Source organism: Mesoplodon mirus (genome assembly GCF_964341445.2).
Source record: "Mesoplodon mirus genome assembly, chromosome: 11".
Taxonomy (NCBI): Eukaryota; Metazoa; Chordata; class Mammalia; order Artiodactyla; family Ziphiidae; genus Mesoplodon; species Mesoplodon mirus.
Window position 1 is genome coordinate 49,418,965 of NC_138987.1, and position 16,507 is coordinate 49,435,471.

General features: G+C 37.4%; 1 protein-coding gene across 7 annotated transcripts in view; it reads left to right on the forward strand.

Moving 5' to 3' along the window:
• PPHLN1 (periphilin 1) overlaps positions 1-16,507 on the forward strand; it is a 144,555-nt gene that overhangs the window by 58,893 nt on the left and 69,155 nt on the right. For 5 of the 7 annotated variants that reach the window (XM_082636901.1, XM_082636905.1, XM_082636902.1 and 2 more), the window contains 3 exons: positions 1,587-1,798; positions 10,687-10,743; positions 13,452-13,531. In XM_082636901.1, the coding sequence (XP_082493027.1) occupies positions 1,587-1,798; positions 10,687-10,743; positions 13,452-13,531 (349 nt within the window). The remainder of the gene's footprint in view (positions 1-1,586; positions 1,799-10,686; positions 10,744-13,451; positions 13,532-16,507) is intronic. The other 2 variants (XM_082636904.1, XM_082636900.1) reach the window with 1 other exon arrangement.

A 16,507-nucleotide genomic window follows, 5' to 3' on the forward strand; every position in this document is an offset into this window, starting at 1 on the left:
TATTGATATGATTCCTATAGCTTTAGTGATTGAACTTGAATATATTGGAATTTCTTTAATGCTTTATTTCAGTATTAGTATTTTGTCTGAGTTTATTTATCATAAATGAGTTTTAACTGTTTTCTACTTTTGCACAGAGAAAATTATATCTGGAAAGAGGATATAGTTTGGGTATTAATCAGTTAATGACAACAACCTACTTATATATTGTGGACTACCAGTCAATATGCTGAAATTATTTTCTGAGCAGTTGAAATTTCATACAATTGGCTCGTCTTTTTAGCATTTTTCTGTCTGAAGATAATGGTCTCTAATTTTAATATGGAGGTACATTTACTAAATCTTCAATTAAAACCTGTTTGACTCCACGTGTTCTTTTAAATAGAGGCTTGTGTCTTTTTTAAAAAAAATAATTAATTTATTTGTTTATTTTTGGCTGCGTTGAGTCTTCATTGCTGCGCGGGCTTTCTCTAGTTGTGGTGAGCGAGGGCTGCTCTTTGTTGCGGTGAGCGGGCTTCTCATTGCAGTGGCTTCTCTCGTTGTGGAGCACGGGCTCTAGGCACGCAGGCTCAGTAGTTGCGGCTCGTGGGCCCTAGAGTGCAGGCTCAGTAGTTGTGGTGCACAGGCTTAGTTGCTCCGCGGCACGTGGGATCTTCCTGGACCAGGGCTTGAACCTGTGTCCCCTGCATTGGTAGGTGGATTCTTAACCACTGCATCACCAGGGAAGTCCGAGGCTTGTGTCTTCATAGTTGTATTTAATAATTTTAATTTGCTTTACTGTTATAAAGATAGTTTTGCTTTATAAATCTTTATTATTTGGGCTTACTTTCTGCTTTGAGTTGATGATATGGCTTAATAAGGAAATTTAATTTATAAAAGTAAAGATTCTATAAAAAGTTGGTATTTAGAGATTGGCAACAATCTGTTATAAATTCAGAGAGCAAGGATTTTATAGGTATATACCAGGGTTTCTCAGCCTTGGCATTGTTAACACTTTGGGTTGCATAGTTTTTTACTGTGTATATGTGTGGGTGTTGTCCTGGGCATTGTAGCATTTTAGGAGCATCCTGCCCCTAACCACTAGGGGCATTCCCTCCTCTCCAGTTGTAACAACAAAAGTGTCTGTAGATGTTGCCAAATTATCACGGGGCGGGGGGGCAGCGGGGAATCACAATAGTTGAAAACCAGTGATACTTAGAAGAGGATAGTAGAACATGAACTGTCTCAGTGGGGAAATCTTTGGCATTCTCTAGGTGTCTTTGAGAGTATGGTAGTTGTGTGGTATGTTGTTAGTAGCAAGCAGAAGTAGAGACTATATGACTTCTTCACATTAAAAAATTTTTGTGCTTGCTTAAAATAAAGTAACTTTTGCACTTAACCACCTGGTTCTACCCCAAACTGAAAAAAATGACATAATTCACTGATAAAGTTTCATTTTGTTGACTGATTTCAGAAGTTAAGTGGTGGTAGAAAAAGGGGACATAAATTACAACACAAACAGTGGTTTGTAACCAGAGCTTTTGCCATTTGTGCTTGTATATATAAAGTGTAGGATATAATTAACTTATTTTATTTTTTCTTCAAAGGGACATGAGAGATGGCTTTAGAAGAAAAAGCTTCTACTCTTCCCATTATGTGAGAGACCGGTCTCCTCATAAAAGAGACACTCCTTTTTTCCGAGAATCACCTGTAGGCCGAAAGGATTCTCCACACAGCAGATCCGGCTCCAGTGTCAGCAGTAGGAGTTACTCCCCAGAAAGAAGCAAAACTTACTCTTTCCATCAGTCTCAACATAGAAGTATGTATTTTTAAGAGTTCTCCTTTTTTTTTTTTTTTTGCAACCTCCACTGATAAGAATGTATTGAGTCAGATTGCCTTATATGTGTTATGAGATATTATTTTTAACTCTTTATTTGAAAAATTTCAAACTTACAGAAAAGTTGAAAGAATAGTATAATGAATGTCATACACACACACACACACACATTTTGAAACCATTTCAAATTGCAGTCTATATGACATTTCACTTCTAGTTCTTCAGCGTGGAAGAGGTTGTAATCATGTTGGAAAGTCACACACCTCCTGTATTTTCTGCTAATTCCTGAGCTGATCCAGCCTCTTTAATCTTCTGTCACTAGGGGAAATCTATTTGTATTTTTCATGAAAAATATTAGTGGATCCCCCTAAATATAAGGTATAGCCTTATAGAATTTAGAGCTAAAACCTACCTTAGGTTCATTCTTTCCCAACCTCCAATTTTTTTTTTTTTTTTAAGTTTGGAGTGCCTGGCCATGCATGGCATTCAGTGCGTGTCATCCTGGCCCAGTTGCTCAGTATGTGCTGGAATAAATAAATGAAGCAACTTTTCTAGGTAACGCTTTCCTGTGTTGTCATTCTAGACTCTACTACCTGCAGTTGAGCTCATTCACAAAACACTTCCTCATGCCTTCTGTGTCCAGGGCACTGTGTTAGAACGATGTCTCTGTCACCAAGGAACTAGAATATATATGTGTATTTTTCCCCAACTGATAACAATTTTATCATTATGTAAATATAACATGTAAAGTATAACTTTGATGTAAGGCTCGTTATGTCGTAAATGAGTTAACATGACATTAGCCGGTCAGGGTAAGAGACTCTCACTCTGGGATAGAAGAACATGCCATGGAGGAAATGACATTTGGGCTTATGTTTTAGTTCAGACTTCTAGGTGGAGAAGTATCTTCTAGGTAGAAGGAATTATAAGCCAATAATTTTTCTTTCCTTTTTAACTTCCTTCCTTTTAACTGTTTTTTTTCAAATAATAAGGTTTTTAGTTCAACAGTCTTTGCCTCCTGCATGTTCGGAGTGATGGAAGATCACTTCAGATCATTAGATTGTCTCCATTGTAGCTGTTGCTGGATTCCTGTATTTAACAAACATTTATCACTTGTCTACTGTTTCCAGAGCTAGGTAGAGTGGGGTTTCCAAAAAACATATTTTTGGATATATGTGTAAGAATGCCATTTGAAGGATTTAAAACAAACATAGTCACTTACACATGCCTGACTGCCTAAAATATTCTTGGAATAGTTCCAGGTAACTGAAAGTTTTGCTGTGGAGTTCAGTGTTAAAAAGTTTGGTATTTTCTCCTATGCTTCACTTCCTTTTTCTCCCCTCACCCTTCAAGTGGGTAAATAGCCTCTAAGTCTAATTTATGCTCACGTGCACAGATCTAAATATCCCAAATTAGCCAGATATACCTTCTAAGACCATATTTTTTTAGATGTGTGTGACTTAAATCCAAATCTATTAATAATTTGGTTAAGAGGAAGAAAGTATCCTTGGAAACTGATTTCGAAGCCTTTTTAACAAAACATGAGTAAAATGGAAGTTTGAGATCCTTCTTTACAGCTTATAGTGAAGCTATTAAGTTACTTAAATTACTGTTGAATTAGCCTTATTTTTTACATTTCTCCTCTAAAACAGATTCCTAGGGAGGCATCTTCTATCTGCCTTTGGCCTGGTAATCAGTGGCCAAAACTCTAAAATCTCAAGATGAAATGTAGAATCACATGGTGATGCTCCTGTCTTAGTGTCTGCGATATGCTTTCCCCATCCTCTGAGGTCTAATACCTTTAATATCTTGCAGTGATGGAAAGATAACAGAGAAAGTTGGGAGACTAAAATCTGGTATGAATTGAATGAAATAGAGTGTATGACTTTGTTAATGCCTTCATGTTTATTTTCTTAAGTCATTTAGCTTTGAAAGTAAAGTTCTTTAATCAAGAAAAAAAAGTTTGTTCTGGGAAAACTCTCTTTACGGGTTACTTTGGTTGATTCCTTAGCTGTTTGGGCTGAACTGTTGAAATGTTTTTCTGTACTGCTTTCATTAAATAGTTTTTAGAATAGTTACATGAGATCATCTTCCAAAAAGTTAACAGTAAAAGTCTTGCTTTAAACAATAAAAGGAAAAAGTAATTGTTATTTTACATATTTGTGATAATGGTTTTGCTTTAAATCTAAATCTCACAAATGTTGATGGCGCCTTGCTTTTCTTCAAAAAAGGACTGAGAAATATCATCCTTCAATTATCAGTCACTTAAACTGGGCTAATTAACAATGATGGGTTAATTTCATTTTCCAATGTAAATTGAAATTTTGACAAAGATTTTAAATGTTTCTGTAACAGGTAAAAAATAATTTTCTTATTCCTTATGCCCTCATTTTGTTAATTCTTTAACTTTTAATTTTTTGCTTCTTGTTCATACTTTTCAGAGTAATTTTATTTATTTTAATAATCACTAGTAGTTTGTCCATGGTAATTATTTTAGGACTAATTCTTCACAATTGTTCTGTGCATTTAATATATCTGTGCTTAATTATAAGCCACAGAATGATTATTACTTTTCCATCTCAGCTGCTTAGTTCCCATTTTGTGCTTACACACATGCACATGTGTGCACACATGTCCACACATGTTATTCAATTAAATTTTTTCTATGTAGCCTTTTGGGTTAAATCTATGGAACTTTGTACTGACATAGACTAATTATCTTCCTAAATCAAACTGTTTACACCTTGTGTTTCACGTTTAAGAATTTTCTGCCTATAACTTAAGTGGACTAACCTGGTCATAACGGTGACTACAATACTATTTTTCATTCCTTGTTGTTCTTCGTATTTACATGCTAACAGTGTAGGTTATCCTTCTTAATCTGCTTATTAACAGATTATTAAGATACTGTTATAGTTAAAATTGTTTTGTTATGTATACGTTGTGTATTTTTACTTGAAGTTTATTTTATTCTAATTAATCTAATGAAGCATCTCTCCATTTGTCAACTATCTCTTAGATATTTACTTCCTTTTTCCCTACCTTCTCTCAAATGAATCTCATTGTTTTCCTATCTTATACTTTTGCTATTTACCTTCTGTTTAGGATAATAGCATTAGTAATGATCACTATATTTAGTCTCCCATATGGGTATGGGAGACTTTTTGTTAAAGTACTTCCTGTGATGTTTACTGTATCCCAGTACAGTCTTTCCATTTTTGTATAGCTCATTTTTAAAAACAGTTAAAATCTTTTCCTGTAATGTCTACTTAATACTAGTTATTTATCTTAGAGCCATAAAGATATTTCTTTTTTTGTTGGAACCGTTTGTGTATTTGAAAAGTATCATCATAATCTTTTCGATTTTTTTTTCCAGGTTTAAATATATTTAGTTCCTTCAGCTGTTCCTTTCATTTGACATGGTTTTCAGACCTTTTGCTTTCCTAATTTTTTTTCTATTCCTTTTAAGTCATGATGCCAGAAGTGAACTTTTATTTTGTCAACCATATTGTATTACGGGTCCTTACTGAAACTGCAGGCAACTGAAACCTAGCCCATTTTCACATATATTACTATGAAACAAAAAGCCGTGCAGCCTGAACTTTTTTCAGCTGCAATTATTTGTTTGTAGTTAATGCATTAAAAAAAAAATCTGGGAATGATATATTTCATGTAGTTAACTTTGGCTTATAATTCTCTTCCATAAAGGTCCTAAAATCTCTTTAGTGATCCGATGTATTTAGCAGCAGATAAAAACAGCTTTGTTTTATCTACAAATGAAGTATGCTTTATGTGTTTTGTATTAATCATTAACATTTATGTTGTGTTATAAAGCAGAAACTAACACACCATTGTAAAGCAATTATACTCCAATAAAGGTGTTAAAAAAATTATGTTGAGTAGCATAAGGCCCAATATAGAAACCTCTAGGCACCTCCCTCTGTGGACCACAACCATTTATCTGCATTGTTTGCTGTTATTCAACCAGTTGTGATTCCCCATCTTGTTTTCTTTTCCACTTGAGGATTACAAAGCATTTCCACTATGGAAACAATGACATAAAGATTGCCTTGCTTTGTTTTGTAAATCTTTGTGGCTCCTAGGGATGATTATGTTAAGTATTTACAAACTCTTTGTTAATTCATTCTAAACATTTTCTACAGATTAATGTCAAATTTACCAGTGATGCTCATATATAAATTAGGTTATGTGACATTTTGGTTGAATTTTTTAAATGTCATTACTATGGAAGATTTGTAAGTTTATTGTTTTTGTTGGTCTATCTGATTTTCTAGAGCTCTGACTTTGGGCCCAGCCTCCCTTTATTTTCTCAATATCAGCAGCCACTATTAAGAATGAAAGATATTTTTAAGAAAGACTTATTCATCAGTGTTTAATCCTTTTTGAAAGCATATCTTCTACAATAACTGAAAATGTACAAGAATTAAAAATACTATTTTGAGAAGAGTGTATTTGGAAGATAGACTCTATTATTGAACTTAAGTATAATGGGAAAAGACACATGTCTTAATACCTGTTGGCTGTGAATGAATTTGGAAGTCCACATGAATTTTTGGATCATAGCTGAAATTCCAATAAAATTTAGAGGTTTAATTCTGCCTTTAGAAAGAAGGATTTTCTGTGCAGGTGTAAGTGATAATGGGAATATGGAAATAAGGCTTTACCATCAGATCATGTTTATTACGCAGTAAGAACCTGTTTTCTTAGCAGCTAAATATTGTAGTGTTTCTTGGCTTTAAAGTCATTGTATTTATGTTCAGTACTCATAAAATTATTCAACAAAAATATATTTCATATAAATGGTTTGCCAAGCAAGACAGATCTAGTCTTTGCCCTCTGAGTTTATGATTTAGAGAAGGAGACAAATCATTACATGGGAATAGGCATTTTAGGTGATATCTGAAGAGTGGGCAGAAGTTGGTGGAAGGATGAAAGTGGAGAAGGATTATTGGGATGAGTTGTTTCATGAGGAATTTAATCTTGGACTGTTAACTGATCCAGGTTGTAAATGTGCTATTGAATTAGATTCTACAATGTATTCTTTTGTGTGAGAATCTATTTATTATATCACAAAGAGCTTTGGCTGTGAGTTTTCTGGGTGAATCCCAGGAGTACAGGTATAGCTTTTCTGGCACCTGAGTGATGGAGGTTCTGAAACAGTAATCAATTAATGGAATTTTCATATGTGTAGGCATTTATAGCATCCCTGCTGCACATGTTCATAATATGTACAGACGATGTAATATTTTACTTATATTTTAAAAAGTGAGCCCATGTGGTTGTAACTGATGTATTAAAGGAAAGTTCTCTTCAGAAATGCACTTCCATGTATTCATAGTTAATATGCCTTTATTTCAACTTGTTGGATCTCTTACCTCCAAAAGTTTGTTATTTGTGGGAAGCAGAGGTGGTACAGAGAGAGCTTTTTCTACCCCTGTGTCTGGTTGTTTTTTTGGTGTCTTTACCACAAGGATCATTTTTCTTGTGTCCCCTCCATTTTTCTGTTCCATACCTTCTTTTTTCTTTTTTTTCTTGGCTGCACCGCATAGCATGCGGGATCTTAGTGCCCTGACCAGGGATGAACCTGTGCCTCCTGCAACAGAAGTGCGGAGTCCTAACCACTCGACCTCCAGAGAATTCCCTGTTTCATACCTTCTTGAATAAATCAGTAGATCTCTGAGAAATCATGTTCTTCCTAACCAAGAGCCCCAAATTTGCATGTCTTCATCCATGATCCAGAAAAATGAATCATTTCTTCAGCATCCTTATAGCCACCACATCTTCATTTGTTCATATCTTAATTTCCCCTTTAATGCTTCAGCTATCAAAGGAGAGATGAATCTACTACCTGCGCTGTTAAGTTTGTTTATTGATAAGACGTTCAGAAGTATCTGGTTTTCTCTTATACATCAGGCACTGTACCAAGAATTTAATAGTTTGCAAGATGTAGCCCCTAATTTTATTATCTCCAGTGATGGTTTTCTTTTAAGATATATATTTTGATGTGGACCATTTTTTTAAAGTCTTTACTGAATTTGTTACAATATTGCTTCTGTTTTATGTTTTTTGGTTTTTTGGCCACAAGGCATGTGGGAACTTAGCTCCCCAACCAGGGATCACACCTGCACCCCCTGCATTGGAAGGCGAAATCTTAACCACTGGACCTCCAGGGAAGTCCCTCTAGGGATGGTTTTAATTTTTTTCCTAGCAGTGTATTTTGTTCCTATATGGCTTATCAATAATTAATAATACTTGATAGGATTGGGTGAGTCTGGTTAAGTTCATCGCTGCTTTCATCAGGAGAACACATCAGCAAGAAAGTATATTTCTGAAAGATCGTATCAGATTTACAGCTATTATATTCAAAGAGACAGCAAATATTGTTAAATTCTTACAGAACTTTTAAATGTTGATTGTAACATTAAGCTGCTTCTCTGGCTTTCATTTCACCTGCGTGGGAAGCACTTTATACCTAGTCTATGGAACCAGTATTTGAAATTCCTGTTCATTGTCTTCCTCACCATTTATTCTTTCATTCACCAATACATTGACTTGGATTTTGATTTCCATATTGCCAACTTTAGAATTTTTCTTTCCTGGTTTCTTTCCTTCATCCTACTTTAGAACTCATTTTCTTTAGCAAGTCACAGCAAAGGCAGGAATGTGTGGAGCCCTCTTGCCCTGCTCTCAAGTAGGAGTTAATTTCTGTTTACTAAGATCACATGTGAGATGAATTTGAGGTAATGGCTAAGTAGCCAAGGAGTAGCCTTCTGTCAATTAGAAATATAGAAGTGTGAGTGAAAGAAGTGGATTTGAGAGACATTTGTCTTCATAGTATTGGTTGGAGCCACGGAAGAATAACAAAACAAAAAGGATTGAGGATAGGAGGAACACTCATATTTAAGGAACAATAACCAACAAAGAAGAAAGAGAAAGGTAGGAAGATGTAGGATGACAAACAGAAACGTACAAAGGCATGAAAAGCAAATGGTAAAATATTAAGAAGAACTTGTGTATGAATCATTAAGCTGCAGTAGTAGAGGACAAGAAGAAAGACCTTCAGTTTTAATATAAGCAGATCATTGGAAACTCTGGGATGAAGAATTTAAGCACAATGGGTTGTTTCTATTATCTCTTGTGTTAAAAAAATACTCTAAAATTTAGTGGACTAAAACAACCACTTACTTGTTTATGATTTTGCAATCTGAGCTGGATTCAGCTGGGTGGTTTTACTGTCTGTTAGGATATTATTAAATAGCCCAGGTTTATTGAAGGTAACATGGATGGGAATCTGTAGTTAAATGCAGTAATTCCTACAGTGTTTCTGAAATTTGGAATCAAAATCAACACAGCACCAGTGGTGTGTTAGTAAACTGACTTTTCAAGGGACAAACACCTGATTGTGACATTTGCCAATATTCGTGGAGTGAATACTTTTACCATGGCTGATTTCAGGCTACCAGTGTGGAGTCACTGAACTTAAGAGTTTGGAAGAGATACAGACAGTTCATTCTCAACAGCTAGTGTGAGCCAGGCCCAAGCCCCAGACACTCCTATAAAAAAAATATCATTGTCCTGATTTCTTCATCTACAAAGAATTTGAGGGAGGTTAACAAAAATAAACACTTATTAAAACAGGATTAAGTAAACGGGTGAAGGATTTTATATAAAAGGGGAATAAGGGTGTGAAAATAAAAGAATAAAGTTAGTAGTTTATGAAATAGATGCCTATGATAAGGATTTCACCAATTACTATAAGTGAGCTAAGGATTTGCCTAAAACAAAGGAAATGAGCAATAAATAGTGTTCATAGTGAAACTTAGATAAAAACACATCAGCTGCTCAGGAGGAACAAAACTTTTTCTGATGACATCAGTGAACAATTAAATAAGGATACTGCGTCTTCAACATTCTTGCAAAAGTAGGATGGCAATATTTGTGTGATATTTCTTGAATTTTTTTTTTAATGCAAGGTGCTGACAGTGCCAAAGTGATTCAGAAAATATTATTTTCTCAGAAAAAAATTGGCAATTTGGGATCTATAATAGAATAATTTGAAATAAATGATAAGAAAACTTATTGGAAATATAGCTGAGAGCCCCTTCTAGTTTATTTAGGCTATTTAGAAAGCCGATTCCATCTGCATCATTAAGAGTTTGCAGGTAAGGAAACTAACAAAATATTTACAAGATTCTAAGTATGGGATAATTAGGAGATCAAGTAGCTGTGGATTTGTTTATAAGGAAAATCCATATATGAGAGAGTTCACATAAAAAAGAATTAGCAAGATTTAGTAACAGGCTACCTGTTGAGAGCAAGTCAGAATGACTACTTGCAGGTAGCCGTCCTATGCTCAGGGAACTGATGTGATATACTATGAAAACTTTCCCGGGTGTCCTTTTTGATTTCTAGTGGTGATTCATCTTTCACTCTTGATTTTTTGGTGTCATTCTTTAATCCTTTGAATATTGACTTTATGGAGGAGATTAGATTAGATGCTTATAGTGATAAGTAAGACGTGTGATCCCCGTCTTTAACTTTTGGTGTCTTATCATAGGATCTTTTCTCATTTCTTTCTGCTCATGCTGTCGTTGGTTAGCCTCATCTTCATACATCATTGTTGTTGGATCCAATCTTAAACAGCGTTTTTCTCCTATTCTGTTATTTATTTCTCTTCATTGGTGTTTGCTCAGTCAGCCCAACTTGAAAGCAGGGTAGGAAGGCAGTTAGGGTCACCGGCAAATGCTCAGAAGTTCCTGTTCTCATTACTCCTACTTCTGGGTTCTTCTCTTGTTCCTCCTGGGCACAGAGGTGCTGGTGTTAATTCCTCCCTGCCCACCTTTCCCTAGAGTCCGTGCGTGCTGGTGCCTCCTACAAACGGCAGAATGAAGGAAAGCCAGAAAGAGGTGAGTTTTGAGCTAGATTGTGATTTGGGATCGTGAAGGGTGGGGGGCTATAATTGATAGAGGTTATAGAAATGGGAAAAGTGTATAACTGCTCCATTAGTCTGCTGTTGGAACCAGAGTTGAACAATAGCAGACTCACGTAGTAGGATTTGGGGAGACATGTGGGTTTGTTGTCTGGGCTAGCCACTCCCCGTCAGCAACTGCCACCTCATAGGAGGTTGAGATCTGTAGAGCAGACAAGTCACTGGCAGAAAGGACCCAACATCAGTAGAATCAGGATACTTCTGTTTACCGTTTTTGTGCTCTTTATGCTGCCATCTGTATCATCCTTTTTCTTTATCCTTTGCTTCTTGCCTGTCCCTGCCCTTCATGCCACCGGTATTTATGAATATATGTTGATATTTGATAAACCACTGCCCTCTCCTTCAGTGTTCCTTTGCTTCTGCACACTGAGATTGGTTGAAATCTGCTTAAATTAGCCTTATGCAGCTAAAATCATGAAAGATCCTAAGACTACACTTGGACACCATACTTGGCATATCCGTAGAGCTGATGTTTTGTTTGTAAAGGAGGTGCTAAATAAGAGATTAACAGCTGCTTGTGAAAGTTTTTTTGCTGTGTTTAGCTGCTGTGTGCCAGAATTGAGCCTATAATTATGTGTTTAATTAACATAGTGTGCTGTGCTGATTGGTCCAGTTCTTCATCTCTCAAGGAAATACTTAATCAGAGTAGACTGGGGAGGTCATTGAATCCTAAGGGTAGAAAGATAATTCAGCTTTTCACAAGTTTGTGAGTGCCTACTCTTTTCCTAAAGGACTTAGCTTGGTAGGCCTTGGGTATTCGGAAAAAAATGAGCTATGATACTTGTTCCTCGAGGGGCTTTTGGTGCAGTGGGATAGACTGACACTGTCACATTATGATATGGAATTTGCCATGTGCGATGGAAATACAGTAGGGAATGACTAAATAAACCATGTTCTTAGCCATTTGGGGATGTAGTAATGGTTGTATCATTTTGCTTTTGATTTTTAAGGTCTGTAAGAACTTTTAAACTTGCTTAGTGTGAAAGTCCCTTAATGGTACCACAAGTTAAAACATTCTAGAGTTAGGTCTTTTTTAAGACTGTTGGAGCTTCACAGTTGGAATATTGTGCCTAGAGCAGCACTACTGACATTTGAGGCTGGATAATTCTTTGTTGTGAGGGCTGTCCTGTGCATTTGTGGCATGTTTAGCAGCATCCCTAACCTTTACTTAACCATGTGCCAGTGGCACTCACCCACTGTGACAATCAGAAATATCTTCACACGTTGCCACGTGTTGTGGGTGTGGGAAGCTGTGGGGGGCGTCTTGAGAAAGCCTTTCCGGCTCTGCAGGACATTGGAAAGAGATGTTATTCACTACGTCCCCAGGTGGTTGGAAGCCCTTGACCTCCAGGCCCTTACTTCGCTGTCTTGACCATAGCAGGAAGAGCTTTAAGAGGCTTTTTGACTGAAGCTGGCTTTGCCTCAGTTTCAAGGTCGTTTTGTCTCCGCTTTTGCCCTTGACTGCTTTCCTGGCCTTAACCCACTATCCAGTCTTGACCAGTTTCTGTGTCACTCCAAACCTGGTGCTACTTTTTCCTCTTCTCTGTAATTAAAGTTTTCCTAGCACTCGAAAGCAGAGGATATCTGTTACAGTTGACATATAGATAATTTAATGAAACGTTTTTCTATTAGCAACAGCTCACTGTTTTTTTTTTTTTTTTTTTTTTTTTTTTTTTGCGGTATGCGGGCCTCTCACTGTTGTGGCCTCCCCCGTTGCGGAGCACAGGCTCCGGATGCGCAGGCCCAGCGGCCATGGCTCACGGGCCCAGCCGCTCCGCGGCATATGGGATCCTCCCAGACCGGGGCACGAACCCGTATCCCCTGCATCGGCAGGCGGACTCTCAACCACTGCGCCACCAGGGAGGCCCTGCTCACTGTTATTTTTAAGATTATATTTAACTAAACCCATTTTTGTTGTTGTTTTCGTTGAACCGGCTAAAATAATATTTAAATTTATTTTCTGGCTTATATTTCCATAAAAACAATAGTATACATAGAGCAGTATGTGAGTGTCTGAAGTGACCAAAGATAAAGCTTAGTGACTTTATCTCATACAGATTTATTTTTCACCATTTAACAAATATTTGGGTACTCATTCATATCAGGTACTGGATTAGTGCTCTCTTATAGTTTTCTAGTTTTAATTTTTTTAAACATTTCATGAATACCTGTTAAGTTTCCTACATACCTTTGTGTTTGAGCTATAGCTTAATTAGCTAATTCTCTTTGGTAGTATCTATATAATAACCTCCATTGGATTTTTACTGTGATGTATTAAAAGTTAACTTTTCGGAACTTGGAGGAGGAAGCATTTATGATTTTAAAATGTTTTTTGCCTTTCCTGAGGTCTTCTCTGTGGTTCCGTGTTTGCTAACTGGCATTGATATGGCCTAGATTGCCATATATGCTGTCCTTTGGTTCTAGGTTATTTGAAATTTTTGATGGTGCCCAGCCTCTAAGACAGATAGGAGGATTTAGATATTAACAGACTTAATTTAATAATGTAATAAAGATTTCACTATTAAAATAGGTTTATGACCTCCACCACTTATTTATTCATTTACAAAATCACTCTAGTTGAAAACAAATAAGCTAGAAAATTACATTTTATATTTTCTTATATAGGTAAAGAAAAACCTGTTCAGTCTTTGAAAACATCAAGAGACACTTCACCCTCAAGTTCTTCAGCAGTTCCTTCATCAAAGGTTTGTTGTACTTCTAAAATCAATTCAAAGAGGAAACACAAAGTAAATGAGATGGACTGTATAGTACAGATGCTTCTATTCTTTACTGTCACACCTAATGGGGGTAATTTGCTGCATTGAAAGCTTGAGTTTTAAGTAACCATAACTTAAAAGTTGCCCCCAGAGTAAATGAGCAGTTTTCTCATAGAATTATTTCCACAGGTTACGCTAAAATTAGTATTTACTGAGCCCCTTCTCATCTTGACCATAGCTGAATAGGAATGAATATCCAGATGAGGCATATTTGAGAGACTGTGCTTTTATTTTGGAAGTGGGGTAATAGGCAGAGACCTAACATTTATTGTATAATTACTTGATTCTATATACTATATTATGTATTTTCTTCTGTTATTAATTCATATAAAAATTATATGGTGTAGGTAAGTATATATTTCCATTTTATATAACAGGCTTAGAAGTTAAATAATTTTCTCAAATTATTTCACTGATGAATTCTCCCAAACATTTAAGAATACCTATACTTCTCAAACACTTCCAAAAAATAGAAGAGGGTTGAACACTTCCAAACTCGTTTTATGAACCTAGAATTATCCTGATACCAAAACCAGACAAGGACATTACAAGAAAAGAAAACTACAGGCCAATATCTCTGATGAAGATAGATGCAGAATTCCTCAGCCAAATGTTAGCAAACCAAATTCATAAGCACATTAAATGGATCATATACCATGATCAAGTGGGATTTATTCCAGGCATGCTAGCATGCATGGTTCAGTATCTGCAGCTCAATCAGTGTGATACACCACATTAATAAAGTAAAGGATAAAAATCATATGATCATCTCAGTAGATGCAGAAAAAGCATTTGAGGAAATTCAGCATCCATTTATGATAAAAACTCAAGAAAGGGGGCATAGAGGGAACATGCCTCAACAAAATAAAGGCTATATATGTCAGTCCGACAGCCGACATCATTCTCAATGGCAAAAAGCTGAAAGCATTTCCTCTAAGATCAGGAACAAGACAAGGATGCCCACTCTCACCAGTTTTATTCAACATAGTATTGGAAGTCCTAGCCAGAGCAATTAGGCAAGAAAAAGAAATAAAAAGCACCCAAATTGGAAAGGAAGAAGTAAAACTGTCACTGTGGATAACATGATTTTATATGTAGAAAACCCTAAAAAGAAATAAAAGCAAAAATAAACAAATGGGAGCTAATTAAACTTAAAAGCTTTTGCAAAACAAAGGAAACCATTGATAAAATAAAAAGACAACCTACAAAATGGGAGAAGATATTTTCAAATGATATGACCAACAAGGGATTAATATCCAAAATATATAAATAGTTCATACAACTCAGTATCAGAGAAGAGGCAGAAGACCCGAATAGGCATTTTTCCAGAGAAGACATACAGATGGCTAACAGGCATATGAAAAGATGCTCAACATTGCTGATTATTAGAGAAGTGCAAATCAAAACCACAGTGAGATATCACCTCACACCAGTCAGAATGACTGTCATTGAAAAGTGTACAAATAACAAATGTTGGAGAGGATATGGAGAAAAGGGAACCCTTGTGTGCTCTTGGTGGGAATGTAAATTGGAAAACAGTATGGGGATTCCTCAAAAAAAAAAAATTAGAACTATCATATCATCCAGCAAGCCACTTCTAGTTATATATGCAAAGGAATTGAAAACAGGGTGAACACATGGCAGCTCTGAGAGTGCAAGGAAGCTCTGCACCCCTTCGCTTAACCTTGCCTAAGCATCTTTTATCATAAAATGCCTCCTATTGACCACAAAACTCAGCCCACGTGTCAACACTGGGAGTTTGGTGTCCATCTGCTGTGATGCTTCAGTATGCACGTATGACCACTGCTCATACTGCTCTCATAAGGAGAGCAGCCAAGATGGCAAGGTAGAAAGACCCTGAGCTTATCTCCTCTCAGGAGCACACCAAAATCACAGTTTCCTGCAGAACAACCATCAGTGAAAAAGAGTGGGACCCACCAGAAAAGATGGACTCGCAGTATAATCATATCCCATACCCCCCAGGTGGACAGCCCACAAATTAGAGGATAATTATATTGCAGAAGTTCTTCCACAGGAGTGAGAGTTCTGAGCCCCATGTCAGGCTCCCCAGCCCAGGGTTCTGGCACCAGGAAGACAAACCCCCAGAGCGTTTGGCTTTGAAGCCCAGCAGGGCTTAATTGCAGGAGCCCCACAGAGTGGGGGAAATAGAGACTTCACTCTTAAAGGGCACACACAAAATCCCACGTGCAGTGGGACCCAGGGCAAAAGCAGTAATTTGATAGGAGCCTGGACAAGACCCACCTACTGGTCTTGGAGAGTCTTCTGGAGAGGCAGGGAGCAGCTGTGGCTCACCCTGGAGACATGGACACTGGTGGCAGACATATTAGGGAACGCTCAAACACATGAACACTATTGCTGGCTGCTGTCATCTTGGCTCATTAGCACCAAGACCTGGCCCCACTCAGCAGCCTGTAGGGGTCAGTGCTGGGGTGCCTCAGGTCAAACAACTAACTGGGCGGGGACACAACCCCATCCAACAGACAGCCTGCCTAAAGACTTCCTGACCTCTAGACACACCCCTAGACACAGCCCTACCCACCAAAGGGCCAAGACCCAGCTCTAACCACCAGAGGACAGTCACCAGTCCTTCCTGCCAGGAAGCCTGCACTAGCCTCTAGACCAGCCTCACCCACCAGGGGGCAGACAGCAGAAGCAAGCCAGACCCTACCCTGGGACCAGCTGTGCCCTGGCCCTGACCACTAGCGGGCCAACACGACCTTCGGGACACCCCAGGCCCCATACCCAACTGTTTCAGGAACTGGCCTCTCCCCTACTCCAGCAATCTGAAATGAGCTCTGGGATCCCTGGCCCTGCAGCCAGACTCCAGGAAGCAGTTCTGCTTGCCAATAGTCCGGCACTAACCCCGGATCTGGCTTCACCTGC